We start from the raw sequence: 18738 nt of genomic DNA, 5'->3' as shown, positions 1-18738 counted from the left end.
AATATTTTCTATTGGGTGAAGAGATGGGAAAACAATGTAAAGAGTTTAGCAGAGAGTGAGAAAAAAGTGAAGGTAACAAGTATAATTTTTCTCCCCTAGAATATTGAATGACAAAGGGAGAAGAACTATAAAATAATAGCTCAAAGAGATAGCAGGATCTTGGAAATATTTTCTGCTTTTTTTAGTATGTAGGATTGGGCAAGTTTGAAAGAGCAGAGAAGGAACCAGTAAGAGGGAAAGATTGGAGATTAGAGAGGAGGAGGCTGTTAATACATACCAAGGACACAGTGACCTATAAAAACAAAAACGGGAAATCAAGAGGTTATAGACCTACATTACTGGCAGGGTGGTAATCAGGACACTATGGGGTCATATCTCAGTTCTCCAGTTGTTAATGTCAGATGTCTGGACTTTCACACCCCTGATGCTGCCTCACCAGCAATGATGGCTAATAGTTTTTCTTTTCTTCCTTCCTTCCTTCCTTCCTTCCTTCCTTCCTTCCTTCCTTCCTTCCTTCCTTCCTTCCTTCTTTCTTTTCTTTCTTGAAACCATTTCCTAGGAAGTTCAACTTAAGGAATTTGGGTTGTTTACTTGCAGAAGAGAAGACTTAGAAGGGACATAATAGTATTTTCCTTAATAGAGCTGTGGAACCATTGGGGGGATGGGAGAAAAAATATTCTATGTGCTTCTACAGAACTATACTATGAGCAAAGATTTCAGTTCAGCACCAGGAAGAACTTTCTACTAATTGGAGCTATCCAGCAACTGCATGGGTTGCCTAGGAGTAAGCTTGCTATTACTAGAAGTGTTTAAGCAGAGACTGAGTGGCCCCGTATTAGGTCATCTGTGGAAGAGAATCCTACATAGAGTGGAGGGTGGGCCTAAACTTCAACCTAAAATTTTATGACTATATCCCTGCTCCAAATCTTGCTCATCTTTAATCAGTCCTCCACATAGCTGCCAAAGTGATTAAAGCATAAGCCTGACCAAAATACTCCATATTCAATAAACTATAGTGGTTCCACATTGCTTCTAGAATGAAGTATAAATTCTGTTTGAAATTTAAAGTGCTTCATCATCTACCATTCCTCCCACCCCCAATTCCTGAAAGGGTTTGGAATCCTTTGTAAAGGCCAAGAAAGGTGACTAGTAGGATGACGTCATTTCTATTTTTTGTGTGTGTGTGATGGTGGAGAGAGGGACCAAACCTGAAAAGTCCTGTGATGATGATGATGATGATGATGATGATGATGATGATGATGATGACCATTTCTACAGCACTATAAAGTTTCCAAAGCACTTTCCTCACAATAACCCTGTGGAGTAGGCAATACTTGTGTTAGTATCCCCATTTTACAGATGAGGAAACTGAGCCTCGAAGAAGCTATAATTTATCCAGAGCCATATAACTAGCAAGTATTGCAGTGCTGGGAACTTGGATTACCATTAGGAGAGAAAAGGACATGGAACTGGGAGCCTGGATGCAGTGAACTCCAACTTCCCAGATTTTTTAAGGGCTTTCTTTGTCCCCTTCAATTTTGCTTTGACCATAGCCAGGCTTCCAGGCCTCACTGAAAACAGGAAGGTGGACTTGAATCCCATCCAGTGAAGAGAATTAAGCTTTTGTTCCCCTCTATTGCAGGAAAATAACCACTCCTTTTCCTTCCTGAAAGACAGGACACATCTCCTGGCATCTCTCTTCTACTCTGCTCCCTTTCCTCCCAAAAAAACCAGACTAAAGATGCTCCCAACTGAGGTCTTCATCCTGTTTTTTGCCCTTTGATTCACAGAAGGACAGAGCTAAGAGTACTTCATAGATTATCTAGTTTGCCCCTCTCACAGAAGGGAAAACCAAAACTCAGGTTGGGGAGGGGACTTGCCTAGAGTTACACAATTAGTCATGTCTGTCTCTTCTTAACCCCATTTGGGATTTTCTTGGCAGAGATCCTAGAATAGTTCATCACTTCTTTCTCCAGCTCATTTTACAGATGAGGAAATGGAGGCAAACATGGTTAAGTGACTTGTCCGGGGTTACACAGCTAGTAAGTGCCTGAGATCACATTTGAACTCAAGTCTTCCTAATTCCAGACCTGATGCACTATACTGTGTCACCTGGTTCCTCCCATTTAGTAGCAAAGACTAAATTCAGATCCAGTTCTTTTAACTCCCAACCCCAATTTCTTTCTCCTTTACCATAATTTAAGTCTCCTTTTGACTGTAGGGTTCATTTTGCTTTAGGCTCCAGATCCACTCTCCTTGGTTTCTGGTCAAAACTAAGGCTTCTTCTGGCAACTTTCTATTCTCTCTATTGGCTTGCTTCCATTTTTAGTCTTGGATACTTTTAGCATCTTTTCCCTGAGCCCTGCAATCCAGTACCACCTCATTCTGAAATCTTACTCTATCTTCATGACTGGATTTTTCTAAAAAAGGTCTCACCCCAGCCCATACCTATCTCCTGATATCATCATTCCAACTGACTTTCCCTTCTATCTATCTATCCCCCTCTAGATCCACCATGCAGTGGTGATCCAGCACAGTGTATAGAAAACTCATTGGCCTTAAAGTCAGGAGACTTGGGATTCTACCTGGGTTCTTCTGCTTAATGTGTGACCTTGGGCAAGTCACTGTGGTATGACCAAATCACATCCTGCTCTGAGATTCAGTTTTCTCAGTAAGGATATTAATATTTCTTTTTTCACAGGCTTGTTGATAGTGAGGAAACCAAAAAGCTACAAATATCAGCTATGTTACTTTGGGGGATTCACTTATTCTATCTGAGCCTTAGTTTTCTAATCTGGAAAATGGAAATAATAGTACCTGTAATACCTACCTCACTGGAGAGTTGTGAGGTTCCCATAAATTGATGAAGCATTTTTGCAATGAGGTAGAATGTCAGTTATAATAGTAATAGTGATAAGATGACAAACTTTATTAATTAACCTTGTTATTGTGACTGTATTCTCAATTTAGGAATTCATAATAAATATTTGCATATAATAAATCTCAGCCTCTTTCCAAAGTGATCCTGTTGTTCTTCCTTATTTTCTCAATATTTCAGCTACCATATTCCATTTCTATTTTAATCCATATAGTCCTTGTATAGAGTCATTTAAAATTTTCCAATTATCCTTCTCCTATGATCTCTTATAACAAAGGGGAAAAAAAGAGAAAAAGAAAAACAGTTCAGCTAGACTAAGCAACACGTAGAAAAAGTTTGACATTATTTGTAGTGTTTCACACATATGGCACCTCACCCACCACCTCTGCACAGAAGTAGAAGAGAGAAGATGCTTTTTCATATTCTTTTTTGGGGCCAAATTTGGTCATTGTAATTTTGCAGCACTCTGATTGTTATTTACATTTATGCCACTGGGGTTATGTATACATATATTATATGTTGTATGCATTTAGTATAGTTACATGCATTGCATTATATATCTTGTTTTCCTAGTTTTACTTATTTCACTCTGTTTCAGTTCATATAAATCTTCCTTCGTTCTCTGTATTCATCACAGTCAATGTTTCTCATAGCAGAGTAATCTTCCAATACATTTATGTACTACAAATTATTGAACCTTTCTCTAATTGATGGGCATCTACTTTTGTTTCCAGTTCTTTTGCTACCACAAAAAGTGCTTCTATAAATATATTGGTATATATGGGATCTTTCTTTTTGTCATTTATCTTCTTGGAAGTATATGCCCAACAGTAGAATCTTTGAATCAAAGGGTCTGCATATTTTAATTTCTTTCTTCTTCTTCTTCTTCTTCTTTTTAAATAAATGAACCAACCCATACCTTCCATGAATTCTGTGTATTGGTTCCAAGGTAGAAGAATGGTAAGGGCTAGGCAATGAGGGTTAAGTGACTTACCTAAGGCCACTCAACTGAGAAGTGGCTGAGGCTAGATTTGAACCCAGGACCTTTATTTGCACAATTTCAAATTGCTTTCTAATTTACCACTTCAGTCACAGTGCATTCATGTGATCCTCTTTCTTTTTTTTTAAATTTTTAATTTTTTAGAAAAACTTTTTTCCATGGTTACCATGATCCATGTCTTGCTCTCTCTCCCTCCATCCCCCTCAATCCCCCGTAGCCAACACACATTTCCACTGGTTTCTTCATGTGTCATTGATCAAGACCTATTTTCATATTACTGATAATTGTTCTAGGGTGGTCATTAAGAGTCTACATCCAAATCGTTTCTGCACCAACCCATGTGTTCAAGCAGTTGTTTTTCTTCTGTTTCCACTCCTGTAGTTCTTCCTCTGAATGTGGGTAGCGTTCTTTACCATAAATCCCTCAGAACTGTCCTGTGTCATTGCATTGCTGCTAGTACAGAAGTCCATTACATTCGATTTTACCACAGTGTATCCATCTCTGTGTATAATATTCTCTTGGTTCTGCTCCTTTCACTCTGCATCAATTCCTGGAGGTCATTCCAGTTCACGTGGAATTCCTCTAGTTTATTATTCCTTTGAGCACAATAGTATTCCATCACCAGCATATACCACAATTTGTTCAGCCATTCCCTAAACGATGGGCATCTCCTCATTTTCCAGTTTTTTGCCACCACAAAGAGTGTGGCTATAAATATTTTGTACATGTCTTTTCCCCTATGATCTCTTTGGGGTACAAATCCAGCAATGGTATGGCTGGATGAAAGGGCAGGCATTCTTTTAGTGCTCTTTGGGCATAGTTCCAAATTGCCAATACATTTCCAACACATCACAGCAGCACGAGTTAGAAAGAGAAACACCATTTAAAATCACCCTAGACAATATAAAATACTTAGGAATCTATCTACCAAAACAAACACAGGAATTATATGAACACAACTACAAAACACTTTCCAAACAATTAAAACTAGATCTAAACAATTGGGAAAATGTTGATTGCTCATGGGTAGGATGAGCTAACATAATAAAAATGACATTCTACCCAAATTAATTTACTTATTTAGTGCCATACCTATTAAACTATCAAAAAACTTTTTTACTGAATTAGAAAAAAACTATAACAAAGTTCACTTGGAAGAACAAAAGATCAAGAATATCAAGGGAAATAATGAAAAAAAAATGTGAAGGAAGGTGGCTTAGCAGTACCAGATATTAAGCTATACTCTAAAGCAGCAGTCATCAAAACAATATGGTACTGGCTAAGAGACTGAAGGGAGGATCAGTAGAATAGACTTGGGGTATGTGACATCAGCAAGACAATCTATGATAAACCGAAAGAGCCCAACTTTTGGGACACAAATCCACTATTTGACAAAAACTGTGAAAATTGGAAAACATGTGATCCTCTTTCCACAACCCCTCCAACACTGACTATTACAATCTTGTCATCTTTACTAATATGCTCAGTGTTAGGTGAAACTTCAGCTTTGAATTGAATCTCATATTCATAATAAAAATGTTTTTATTGAATATATTACATTTTCTCCCATATCCTTCTTCCTATGCTTTCTAGAAAGCTGTCCCACATAAAATGTTTAAAGAAAAAAGTTAGCATATGTGATTGATGCATTGAAAAAGTCTGAGACTATGTGCAACGTGCCACAAACATGGGTCTCCCCCCTTTTCAAAAGGGTGGGCTGGAGTTCTCTCAAGCCGTGTTTGCTCACTATAGTTTTGCAACATTCGCTTTTGTTTTTTTTTTTTTATGTGTGTGTATTTACATTGCTTAATCGTTGTATGTATTATTTTCTTAGCTCTCCTTACTTCATTTTCTGTCAGTTCAACTTTTTCCATGCATTTCTTTATTCATCATTTCTCACAGCACAGTTGATTATATTCATGTATGACAGTTTCCCATTTAAGCATTTCCCAATTAATGGATAATCTACTTTGTTTCTGATTTTGTGACATCACAAAAAGTGGTTTTATAAGTATTTTGGTTTCTATGGGGACATTTTTCTTATCAGTGGTTTCTTTGAAATATAAACCTAGTAATGGAATCTCTGGGTTAAAGGGTATAGACTTTTAGCCCCTTTATTTGAATAATTCCAAATTGAATATAACACTTTCTAAAATGGTTGTACGGAGTCACAGCTCCACCAACAATGCATGAGTGTGATCCCCTTACCATAATCCCTTCAACACTGACTTCTGTTGCAACACAAATTCTGTCATCTTTGCCCATTTTCAGAGTGTGATATAAAAAAAAACCTCATGGTTAATTCTATTGACATTTCTCTACAAGTTATTTAGAACATTCTTTTCTATGGTTATTAATAGTTTGCAATTCTTCTTTTGAGAACTATTTGGTCATATTCTTTGATCATTTATCTATTGAGGAATGGATTTTAGTCTTTTATATAGTCTTACATGTTAGTCTCTATGGGCACTTTCCAGTAGAGGTGTAATTAGGTATGCTGGTACTTTTGGCTGTACAAAAGTGCACCTGGAGGAAACGACAACACAAAAGCTCAAACCAGGATACCAGCAGAGCTCCTTGGATACCTCATCAAGATAAGACTCCAAAGATGGGGTAAAGAGGAAATAGATGTGGTCAGGGAGAGCAGAACCAGCCCTTGGGATGCTATGATGAGTGGAAGAAGTAGATCAATGACAGCTTCCTGTTTTAACTAACTCTCTTTAACTAGATGCTAAACTCCAGTTTCTTTTATACACTTACTTTTAGTGCCCCCTAAATTCAGCAACCTACTTCTAGCTCTGGGATTCATTCATAATCCATTTTGGGGGGAGGGAATATTTTACTACAAAGTCAAGTTGCACTACTTACTACCTGGCAATAGCCCATATCATACTCCCAAAGCTCCATTCTTAGGATGTGGGGGTGGCTACTTTTCCCATTTCCTGCCTTGGGGAGGGTTCACTGGGCTGGCTGCCTAACATGTTACTGATTGACTTTGGGCAAATAGAAGATTCCCATATCAGGAGGTGATTGCCCGATGAGACAGCTTAGTCTTTCATCATGGCTCTTGTTCTCAGGTTGTGTGTCTTCCTGATCCTGCTCTCTGGCTTGGGGACCTCTCACTTTTTGATAAACCCTCTGAGGAACCTCAGGGTGAGTCTAGAACATTTGCTTTCTGAGATCTGGGTTTTGGTAAAAAACAAACATCTGTTCCAAACATTTGTTGGTGGCAGGCAGGCAGGTGGGGACTCTATTTATTCCAAACTCCCCAGACTGCAATTGATGCTTCCACACCCCAAACTTCCAAGGGAACAAATCTCACTTCTGCGTATGAAGGGTGTCTACAGGTAAGGCCTTCATTCTGAGCTGAGCAGACCTTTCAGTAGCACGAGATAATTATCAGGTTCTAGTGAATTAGAAAGTAACTGAAGTAGATTCGAATCCTAACTCTACTACTGACCTTTCTGGACTTGGTCAAAATGACTTCTTTTCTTTGGCTTTTGATTTTCCTGTCTTGTTATATTAAAAGAGAAGAACCCCCTCTGATACTCCTATCTATTAGATGTAGATGTACATGGAGTACAGAGAGAGGGTAGGATGACACTTCTCCTTTATAACAGTTGCCCAGGCAGGATCCTTTAGGTCAATGGATGATATCCCTTCAGGACCCACCTGGGGTTAATTGATATTATTTATTGGGCTCTTCAGCCTGGTAACATTGTAATCTGACTGCATGACTCCCTTCCCAAAGAAACTTGAATAACCACTTCTGGAAGGTACTTTTAAAACTTTGGTTGTATTTGGCAAAGAAGGATAATGGTATGGGATAGAGATATTGGGAGACCCTAAGTTAAACTGATGGTAATGAATCTCTAAACTGCAGGCAAATGAAGGAATCAAGATGATAGCTTCTCTCTGGTACAGCCTGGCCAGGGCCACACCAGAGCAGGCAAACTGCTGTATAATCTTTCAGCTTCTTCTTTAGTAGATGTTAAGCCCAATCAGTTGAGATATCCACCCTTTTTTTTACCACCCTCTTCTTCTTCTCCTGCCCACTTCCCAGATCCCTCCCGGGCCCTGGGAAACCTAGATGACTAAGATGATTGGCTTCCTAATATCTAGGGGCAGTAGAATCAGAGATGGTGGTCTGATACAGGTTGATGATGGTACAGGAACCACAGGAGGAGCTTGCAGGGATGAGTTTGCAAGTCTCATTTCCCCCAAAGACCAGGATCCAATCCTCCAGCCTCAGGGACAGGTAAAGACCCAAGAACCTCTGCCAGGGCTACCAACTTCCCTCTCCTGTGTCCACATGCCTCTCTGGGAACATTCTGACATCCAACTGATCCACCTGTCAATCACAGAGTGAACTCCTAGCTCCCAGAGATTCAATATAACAGTCTGCAAAGTGTTAATTATAATACCTGGTCTACCATCTTTAAAAAAGAGGAGGGGCAGCTGGGTAGCTCAGTGGAGTGAGAGCCAGGCCTAGAGACAGGAGGTCCTAGGTTCAAACCCGGCCTCAGCCACTTCCCAGCTGTGTGACCCTGGGCAAGTCACTTGACCCCCATTGCCCACCCTTACCAATCTTCCACCTGAGACAATACACCAAAGTACAAGGGTTTAAAAAAAAAAAAAGAGGAGCCCTTTGAAATCAAAGTGAAATATTGAAAGGAAGTTTTCTATGAACAGAAGAGATTAGGGGATGCTGGGAAGGTGAGGTTGGGGGGAAGCCTCTGATAAGGACACAAATTTGGCATCATTTGTTGCCCCCAGAAGGGACCGTCATTCCAGATGTTGTCTCATAGAGGTGAAAGTCTTAAGAGCAGTGGGGAATGAATGGGTTGTTGAAGGGAATGGAAGCAGAGGTAGAAAAAGCATGAAAGAGAGCAGCCTTAAGGTTCTGCCCTCAGAGATCAGAATTATATCTAGGTTGGGGCTGTCAGGCCAGCATGGGAAAATGAGAGGGTCAGAACCCCGATGTTGTTTGGTCTCTCCCATTTTCTATCCCCCTGCTCCAGTTTCTACATGTCCCTTCCTTGTTCATCCCTATTTCCAATGGCAACTTGAGTGTGCCTCCTCTCCCCTGCATCATGGCAACTAGAAGGTCCAAGGAGTGTCATCCTGCTAGGAATCTCCACACTCACCTTCTCTCCCGTCCAGCCTGCCACCTCCTTTCCTCCCATTCCCTACTCAGGGAGTAGCATTTTGGGTCAGGATTCCACTCTTCCTCTGGAGTCCACATCCCCAGCCCCGTTGCCTGCCCGCCCCCCCACCCCCCACCTTCCTCAGTAGCTGCCAGTCCTTCTATGCCAGTAGCAGAGAGGCTTTGAGGTTTTCCAGGGCACACTTCCTCCTCCTGCACGCAGCTGAACCCAAGGTGAGCCTCTCCATCCCTACATAAGGTACCAAAATGGCTAGATCAGAGGCCCTGGGTCCGGGCTAAGGACAATTCTTGCTTCCCAGGCCACGTCCCAGCATCCCAGCTCTGTGATGGGCTTGAGGAAAATGTTCCCTCTGAACCTTTACCATGACAAACAGTTTCACCCTTTGGTCTCTCCTTGACCAAATTTTTGTCTTTTTTTTTTCCTATTTTGCAGAAGCGGAGCCTCCCAGATACGGTAAGAACTTTCATCACTTTTGGGAAACATTACTCAATCGCCACAGGTACAGTATACAGAATACCACCCTGGGACAGCACACAGAAAACTTCAGGGCTTCCCGTCTGACATTGCGCAATAGGGGCTTATGTATGGCGCTGGTGTGGATCATAGGTACCAAACAACCACAGCAGGGCCTTGTCCTGTGCAAATTCAGATAATTAACTACTGTCTCCACGTGTGCCTTAGAAAGACCCTTCCCTTCCTAGATCTTAATTTCATCTGTAAAATGAAGGGCGTGGATTAGTGGGTTTCTAAGACTCCTTTCAGCTCTAAATTCTATTAGCCTATGACTATTTACCAATTCCCGTAATTCATTCATTCATTCTTTATCTACTAAGTGCAATGGGAATATGATGATATGATAAGACAAAATCCCTGTCCTCAGGGTCTAGTTGGAAAAATAAACCTCACCCTGGAAGAGTTTACTCAAAGTACAAGGGAATATCTGAGATAAAAGGAGATAATTTTTGTAAAATATTTTACAAACCATAAAACATTATTATTATTGTTATATGCTAAGTATCAGAGCCATACTTGCAGGGGGCATCCTGGGAAGACGTCCTAGAGGAAAGGAACTGGGCCCTGAAGGATGAGGTTCTGATAGTGATTTTTAGGGAGGGAGTTTTGCTTTTACTGGGCCCCTAAGTCCTCAACTGAACTTTATATTCTGAGGCCTGAGCCTATGGGAGGGAAGTCTAGGGTGAAACCAGGAAAAAGTCCAAGAAGATATGGACGAATTTCTGTATGGCAGACCCTTAATGGGTTGGGAAGAAAGAGACGATATGTAGGGCTTGGTGCTAACCTTTGGAGGGTGACATCCTGAAAGAGAGGGCTATTCCCTTCCCACTCATCCTTTGGCGTACCTTTGGAAGGACCAGGGCTGCCCCAAAGAGCATTTTTGGAAGCTCTCAGTTAAAAAATCTTTAATAACTGACTTATTTTGCTTTCCAAGTCATATTCAGATCCTTCTACAATCTGGTGCCCCTTTCTAGCCTTATCTCATATTATTTCCCATCTCTCTCATACTCTATGATTCAGCCAAACTAGACAGATCCAGGTCTTTACACATGTAAAACCCAGTGGAATTGCACATCGGCTACAGGAGGAAGGTGGGGGGAGGGCAGGGAAAGAACACGAATCTTGTAGCCATGGAAAAATATTCTGAATTAATTAAATAAATAAAAATTTCCAAACTAGACAGTTCCCTGTTCTCCAGACACACCTTGGGGTCTCCTGCCTCGCATCATGAGCTCATGGTGTTCCTTATGCCTGGAAAATCCCCTTCTTTACCTGTTTAATTTCTACCCATTCTTTAAATGCTGCCTCCTCTAGGGAGCCTCCCCTCTGGCCAGTAATAATTTACCCCCATGGGGCCTAACAGGGTTTTTTTTTTTATCCTTCTCTGGTTCACTTATGTATTATGATTATTTTTTAATTAAAAAAAAAAAACCTTCCATCTGAGAATCAATACTAAGTATTGGTTCCAAGGTAGAAGAGCAATAAGGACTAGGCAATGGGGGTTAAATGGAAGTGTCAGGATCCAGATTTGAACTCAGAACCCAGCCCACCCCCCATTTTTAGGCCTGGCTTTCTATCTACTGAGCCACTTAGCTGCCCCCAACTTATGCAGTATTAAGTATTAGTTTTATCTGTGTTGCCTTCTCATCTTACTAGACCATTAACTCCATGAGGGCAGTGACTGTGTCTTTTCTAAACACAGTAACTCCCCCATAACCAGGATTTGTTCAGTGTTATTGAATCCCAGCTCCCCTCCTGGCTCCTGAATGGATAAATGACTGAGAAAGAATTTAAGTAAGCCCTCCCTCCATGTGATGCGATGGCTCGGTCCTGCTACTCTTTCTTCATTTCTCCCTGGACAGATTGTGGATGGCATCGAGATATACAGTACCAAGATCAACTGCAAAGTGACTTCCCGCTTCGCCCACAATGTGGTCACGACAAGAGCTGTCAACCGTGCAGACACTGCCAAAGAAGTTTTCTTTGACGTGGAGTTGCCCAAGACAGCTTTCATCACCAACTTCACCCTGTAGGTATCCGTTGGTTGCTGCTCCCTGTTTGAGGAGCTTTCTCCACGCTCTCTTTGATTGCTCAGACTCATCCCACCTGGCCCTGCCATACCTGGCCTGGCTCTGAATCCTCCCTTGTCCCCCGAGTGGAGCTTAGGACATCTGTGTCCCTTTATGTCACTTCCTAAAGTTTTTTTGTTTGTTTGTTTGTTTTGTTTGTTTTACTTTCTTTCCCATTTGGTTGCACATCCAATTAAAGGATTTTTTTTTTGGCGTATCTTGTAAGACTAGTCCTTAGACAAGAGATAACCTTTAGAAAGAGGGAAGAACCTTGAAAGACAAGATCATGGTGTCTGCCTTAAATGAAGGGCTTGCTGAGGCCAAAGCCCTTGTTTTCACATCTCTGATTGGGCAGGATGACTCAGTTTCTATTCCTTGTCTCTCCTTACTCTTCTCAATTCCAATCTATCTGTGAACTCAGAAGATACCCAATGCATGTGGCCACACACACACACACAGAAGTGGTTGCAACAATGATGAAAACCCAAATTGGAGCCCTGGAGGAAACTGAATCTTTTGGACAGGAGTCTGAGAGACACCCACACTCGGGGGGTGTGAGATGGCTGATGACCCAACAAAAGAGAGGCAGGAGTTGTCAGGCAGGTGGGAGATGAACCAGGAGAGAAGAGAGTTTTGGAAGCCTATGGAGGATAGGATATCAAGAAGTACTATGGGGCTCAGTGGACAGAGAGCCAAGCCTAGAGATAGGAGGTCAAATTCTGGCCTCTGACAATTCCTAGCTAAGTCACTTAACCCCCATTACCTAGCCCTTATCAGTCTTTTGTCTTGGAACCAATAAACATTATTGATTCCAAGATGTAAGCTAAGGGTTTTTAAAAAAGAAAGAAAAAAGAAATAGGGCATGGATAATAATGTCAAAAGATGTAGAGTGGTCAAGGAAAATGAGGACCGAGCAGGACTATTTAATTGAGTAATTGATTGAGGGAAAAGAGTGTGTGGTAAGGGGATGAAAGTGAACAGGACAGAAAACACTGCCTAAAAGCAAGGAAGGAAAAAGAAAGATAAGATGATAGCGAGGTCTAAGGGAGATTTTTAGGGGGAGGTTATTGTTTGGGAAGGTGTTGTGTGCAGATGCAAAGCATGGAATCCCTGCAAAAGTACAGGGAGACCTTCACCCAAAGTTCTCCAGGGGGGTCCCCTGGAATTCTGGGTGAGGTTTCCATGCTTTGCATTTGCACACAACAAAGGAGATCATGTTTATAAGCTGAGTGTAGAAAGAGAAAGGGTTGGAAAGAGAGAATAAAAATGATAGAGAGGGATGATGGATGGAGCAAGTTCCTTGAGGAGACAGGAAGGCATAGGATCATGGATATCAGTGAGTGGCAGTGTGAGTCTCTGGAAAGAGGGAGAGCCCTCTCATTTTTTGAGCCTGGAAGGAAGGAAGAAAGAATGGACATCATTGTTTTGTGGGACGACTGCTATATTGGAGATTGGCCTGCCTATCTATATGGGGACCTTGTTTTATAACTAGCTCCCAGCATACAATCAAAGCCTTTGGGACCTGAGTTTTTCATGGCCTAAATATTTGGTTCTGGGTCCTTCTTGCCAGTCTGGAAATGGGATTGTTGCAACGTTGGTTAATTTGTTGACTATGACATCACATTTCTGGGTTGACTTTGCTTGACTTTGCTCCTTCTTAGTTTCGTCCTGTAGAAGCAAAAAAGGTGGAAAAAAACAGGGTGGAAAGCTGGGGAACATTAGAAATTCTATAAGCCATTTGGATACCACTTAAAAATATTCTGAATAGTTCTTACCTTTATTATCTCATTGATCCCTACTAGCTTCTTAGAGGGCGTGACAGGAAACGAAAAGAATCTTTTACTTCAATACAGCTAAAAGTGATGACCTGGGGATTCTTTAGGGGTAGGGGAAATGGAGGCTTTAAGTTTAAAAAAAGAAAAAATATCAGAGTTGACAGAGAACTGAAGAACTCTTATGAATTGACAAAAAAAGAGAAAATGTATTGATTAGTCCCAAATATGTTTTCTCTTCCCTTCCTCCTCTACTATATCAAAAGAAAGATAACACCCTCTGCTAAGAGAGATATCAGGGAACATCAGGGACTTGGAGCCCTAGACACTGGAGGACAAGGGTGGTTCTTGATTGCTGTGTATTTCCTTCCCAACAGGACGATTGATGGTGTCACCTACCCTGGAAATGTGAAGGAAAAAGAAGTTGCCAAAAAGCAGTATGAGAAAGCTGTGTCCCAGGGCAAGACTGCTGGCTTGGTTAAGTAAGTGGAGGCTGGGCTGGGAGGAGAATCTGGTACCCAGGAGCCCTAGAGTCCACTGTGATGAGAGCTGAGCAATATTGGGTTGGGGTCTTTCTAGACCTTCTAGTCTAGGCTGGCTCAGGTCACCCTTCACCGTTTGTCAAAATGTATCCCCTAATGTAGACTAAATGATCACCCTAGTGCAGATACTAATAATATGGAAATAGGGCTTGAACAATGATACATGTAGAAACTAGTGGAATTGCTCATTGGATACGGGAGGGGGTTGGGAGGAAAAGAACATAATTCATGTAACCATGGAAAAATATTCTAAATTAATTAAATAAACTTAAATAATGCATCCCCTAGGGTGGCATTCTCTTTCCTTATCTGACCATCTTGGTTTCCGATATACATACATACATACATACATACATACATACACACATACATACATAATACAGGACAGATAGACTGCTTTTGTGTATGTATCTTGTTGGTACACAGTGGTTTACATGTTGTCTCCCCCATTAGACCATGAGATCTTTGAGATCAAGGATTGTAATGCAGAATAAATGTGGAATTGATTTGACTTAGGAAGTAGACAAGCAACACATAGTAGCTTGGTGGCCTTGGAATCAGGAAAACGTGGGTACAAATCTTGCTGCTTACAAGCTGTGAAACCCTTGGGCAAGCCATTTAACCTCAAAGAATCTGAGATTTATCTATACTAAATTACAGGCATTCTGCTATCTGCAGTGATGGAGGGAGTACCCATACTAACCTAACTTGATGAACCATTTGGTTGATGGGATTGTAGATCTACCCAAACATTTTAGACAGCAAGATAGAAAATATACTTATACACCAGTGATCCCTCCACGCTTTTCTAGAAAGATCCTCAAAACATAATAAAATGGGGAAAAATGAATTTTTTCTGTACCTCTACTTCATTGATCATTTTTGTTTTGTGAGTAGCACTTTCATAATTATTAGTGAATTTGGGTATTTTTCCATATGGTTATTAGAAATTTGTGTTTCCTTCTTAAAAATCAAAAGTGCATGTTCTCTGACCATCACCATTGCACAGTGTGCATTTTTAATCTTATGGATATTTATCAGCTCTTTATAGCTTCTGAATGATGGAATCTAACATAGTTCCTGCAAATATTTCCTCAATATATTTCTTTTCTTTTAAAGATATCATTTGTTGGGTAAAATCTATTCTTATAATAATCATATCCATTTTATTCTCAATGATTTCTTCTACTTGTTTGAGTGACACAGATGCTACTCCATAGTTTAAGAAATATATTATTTCTTTTCTTCTAGTTTTAAAAACTATTTTTAAGACAGATCATTAATTTGATTCATTTATTGTGGCATAAGCTGTTAGATATAGCTTTTTTTGTTTTGCTATATAGCTGTTGTTTTCCTAAATATTTTTACTGAAAAATATTATTCCACTGATGGACTCAGAGTGCAGGTTGAAGTTTTTTTTCTTTCTTTTTCATTTTCTGTAACATGGCTAATGCAAAAATTTGCTTAACATGATTCCATATTGGTAGTAGGTTTTGCATTTCTTGACTTCTTAAGGGGTGGGGAAAAGGGTGGGAGGAGAAAAAGAATCCAGGTCTGAAAATAAAATTAAAATTAAAAAAAGACAGAAAGAAAATGAATTCCATCCCTTAATGCCTTTAGAGTATGGGTTTATCAAAATACTAGTCTTTTATATGCATTGGATTCTCTTTCTTGATTCTCTATTTCATTGATCTATTTCTTTATTCTTTTTCCTGTACCAGTTAGTTTTTGTAATTATTGCTTCATAGTACATTTGGAGATCAGGTAATGTCATTCCTCCCTTACCTAGTTCTCCCCCCCCCCATAATTCTTAATATTCTTTGTCTGTTTTTCTATATGGGTTATGTAACTTTATTGAATTCTATCAAATAACTTGTAAGTTTTTTGATTGGTGTTATATTGTCTATAAGTTAGTTTGGAGAATATTAATACTCATAACTCTATCTAATCTTTAGTAGGTGACATCCTTCATTTGTTCAGTTCCCCTTTGATTTCTGTCAAAATCATTTCAAAGTTGTCTTTGCATATCTTTGTATGAAGTTGTCTCTTGTTTGCCTTGACAAGCAAATGGCCAAATAATCTCAAACCTTTGACCTTATTGTCTTTATCTTGCTGTGAATTTCTTTTTATTCTTGGTGTTATCATATTTATTAATTTCACTTACTTCTTCCATTTTTTATATCTTTGGTTTTCTTATAAAATCATGTTATCTACCAAAATGGGATAGTTTTATATCTTTGTCCCCACTACTTAGTCTCTTATTTCTTTTTCATGCCTTATTAAGATTTCAAAAACTATGTTAAATAGTAGTGGTAAAGTGGCTATCATTGTCAAATACAGCTTTTTAGTCTGATATTTCTAGGATTCTCCCTTATGCTTTCAAATATGTGGTTTTTGAAAAAAATTCATATTATGGAAAAAAATTTCTGTTCCTATATTTTGACTTAAAAATATGTTAAAGACTCTAGATTTAGCAATAAATCTTTATTTTCTACTATTGATTACATTTGTTATATTGATAATTTTCCTGGTACTAAAGCATTATTTCATTGTATTTGCCAATCTATTTTTGGTTGTGATGATTTTTTTTTGATGTGCAGCTATATTCTACTTGTGTTTTATTTAGTATTTTTACATTGTCTATTAAGGACTTTAATTTCTTCTCTGTCTCTGTCTCTGTCTCTGTCTCTGTCTCTCTCTGTCTCTCTCTGTCTCTCTCTGTCTCTGTCTCTCTCTGCCTCTCTCTGTCTCTCTCTGTCTCTCTCTGTCTCTCTCTCTCTCTCTCTCTCTCTCTCGGTTCAAGAAATCAGTACCATAGTTGTCTCAGAGAAGTTGAACAGCCCACTATCTTTCCCTGGGTTTCAAAATGGTGTATATAGCATGGGAATTATTGATTCCTTTAAGTTTTGGTAGAATTCTCTCTGGAATTGGTATCTTTCTTTTCAGAGCAATTTTAATGGACAGTTTTCTTCAGATTGGCCTATTTGGATTATCTTCTTGTTTCATCATTTTGAATATTTTATATTTTTATAGACAATTATCTGTTTCTTTTAGGTTCTCAAATTTGATTTTTAAAGGAAAGTTTTATTGGTAGTCTTTGTTTTTACATTACCCACATTTCCCACAAACAATGCATTAGTGTTTGCTTTCCCATAACTCTTCTAACATTGATTAGTTCCATATTTTGTCATTTCTGCTAGTTTTCTGGGACTGGGATATTGAATTTATTATAATATATGGTTTTTATATCACTTCCTTTACCATTCAAACAATATATCAATTAGAATTTATTGTGTATATGGTGTGAGATGGCACAATAAATCTAATTTTCACTGGATTGCTTTCCAGTTTTCCAAGCAATTCTTATCTAATGGGGAATTCTTTCCTAGCTAATTTATATTTTTAGGTTTATTGTATGCTTGGCTATTGAGTTGAATTATTTCTGATTTTTCCACATTCAAATTTATCAGCATAGAGCAATGTATGGTAGTCTATTAGGTTTTTTGATTCCCTACATACTTGTTATGAATTATCTTTTCTCAGTTCTAATTTTGGTGATTTATGATATCATCATTCTCTAGAGGAGGAAACTCAGGTCCTGGGAGATTGTAATAGAATCAGGATTTTAACCAAGGGCTTTTCCTACTTCCTAGTCCACTAGTATGGGAGAACTATTGGATCTGATGTGTTATTAATTCTCAGAATATCAGAGAAAATCTTATTTAAGTACAACATTTGTCCACCATTTAGGATTGTCCATGTTCCTCTACCAACACAGAGAACTAAGTCAGTTGCATCCTAATAGGACATTTTTGACTCTCTAGATTATCTGTCTCTAAGCTTTTAATTCAGTCCTGGGCTTGGGCCTCCTCTCAGAAGGCATCCTGGGTCTCAGGGCACCCAAGAGTTTGGGAGCCTAGAATTGTGGGGCCCCGAAGATAGGAGCTTCCCCAGGGGAAGAAGAAAGGATGATGCTGGGTCTTTCTAGAGTTCCAGGATTAGAGAATCCTAGAGTCTCAGAGCTAGAAGGGATAGCAAAGGTCATCTAGTCTAGTCTCTTATTCCATATAAGAAACTCCTCTAAAATTTTCCCAATAGAGGGTCATTTAACCTCTGTTTAGAATCATAGGATCAGAATTTAAATTTCAAGTGAACTTTCAGGACAATCTACTCTCTCTCCTCCATTTTATAGATAAGGAAACAGGCCCAGAGAAAATAAATATATATTCCTAGGGTTGAAAATGAAGTAGAGACAAAGTCAGGATTTAAACTCAGGTCCCCAAACTCTAAATCCATTGCTCTTCTAAGCTGAAAATTTCCAGGACTAGGAAGCTCATCACTGTCCACAGCAGTCCATTCCATTCTATCACTGGACAGTTCTGATCTTTGTGAGCCCAAATCTGCATCTGTAACTTCCACCCATTTTTTTCTAATTCTTTTTTTTTCAAACATTTATTAATATTCATTTTTAACATGGTTACATGATTCATGCTCCTCCTTTCCCCTTCGCCCCCCGCACTCCCCCCACCCATGGCTGATGCACATTTCCACTAGTTTTGTCATGTGTCCTTGATCAAGACCAATTTCCAAATTGTTGGTAGTTGCATTGGTGTGGTAGTTTCGAGTCCACACCCTCAATCATGTCCACCCCGACCCATGTGTTCAAGCAGTTGTTTTTCTTATATGTTTCCTCTCCTGCAGTCCTTCCTCTGAATGTGGGTAGCGTCTTTACCATAAATCCCTCAGAATTGTCCTGGGTCATTGTATTGCTGCTGGTACAGAGGTCCATTACATTC

The 18738-nt window shown here is 39.5% G+C and overlaps 1 protein-coding gene across 1 annotated transcript in view; it reads left to right on the top strand.

Moving 5' to 3' along the window:
* Nucleotides 1–6938: 6938 nt before the first annotated feature.
* Nucleotides 6939–18738, top strand: part of ITIH3 (inter-alpha-trypsin inhibitor heavy chain 3) — a 42283-nt gene continuing 30483 nt past the window's right edge. Inside the window, exons 1-4 of the mRNA XM_044676593.1 lie at nt 6939–7031; nt 9479–9499; nt 11422–11588; nt 13778–13882. Of these exons, the coding sequence (XP_044532528.1) occupies nt 6939–7031; nt 9479–9499; nt 11422–11588; nt 13778–13882 (386 nt within the window). The remainder of the gene's footprint in view (nt 7032–9478; nt 9500–11421; nt 11589–13777; nt 13883–18738) is intronic.

The sequence above is a fragment of the Gracilinanus agilis genome, chromosome 1 (assembly GCF_016433145.1).
Source record: "Gracilinanus agilis isolate LMUSP501 chromosome 1, AgileGrace, whole genome shotgun sequence".
Lineage (NCBI taxonomy): Eukaryota > Metazoa > Chordata > Mammalia > Didelphimorphia > Didelphidae > Gracilinanus > Gracilinanus agilis.
This window is presented reverse-complemented; position numbering and strand designations above follow the sequence as displayed.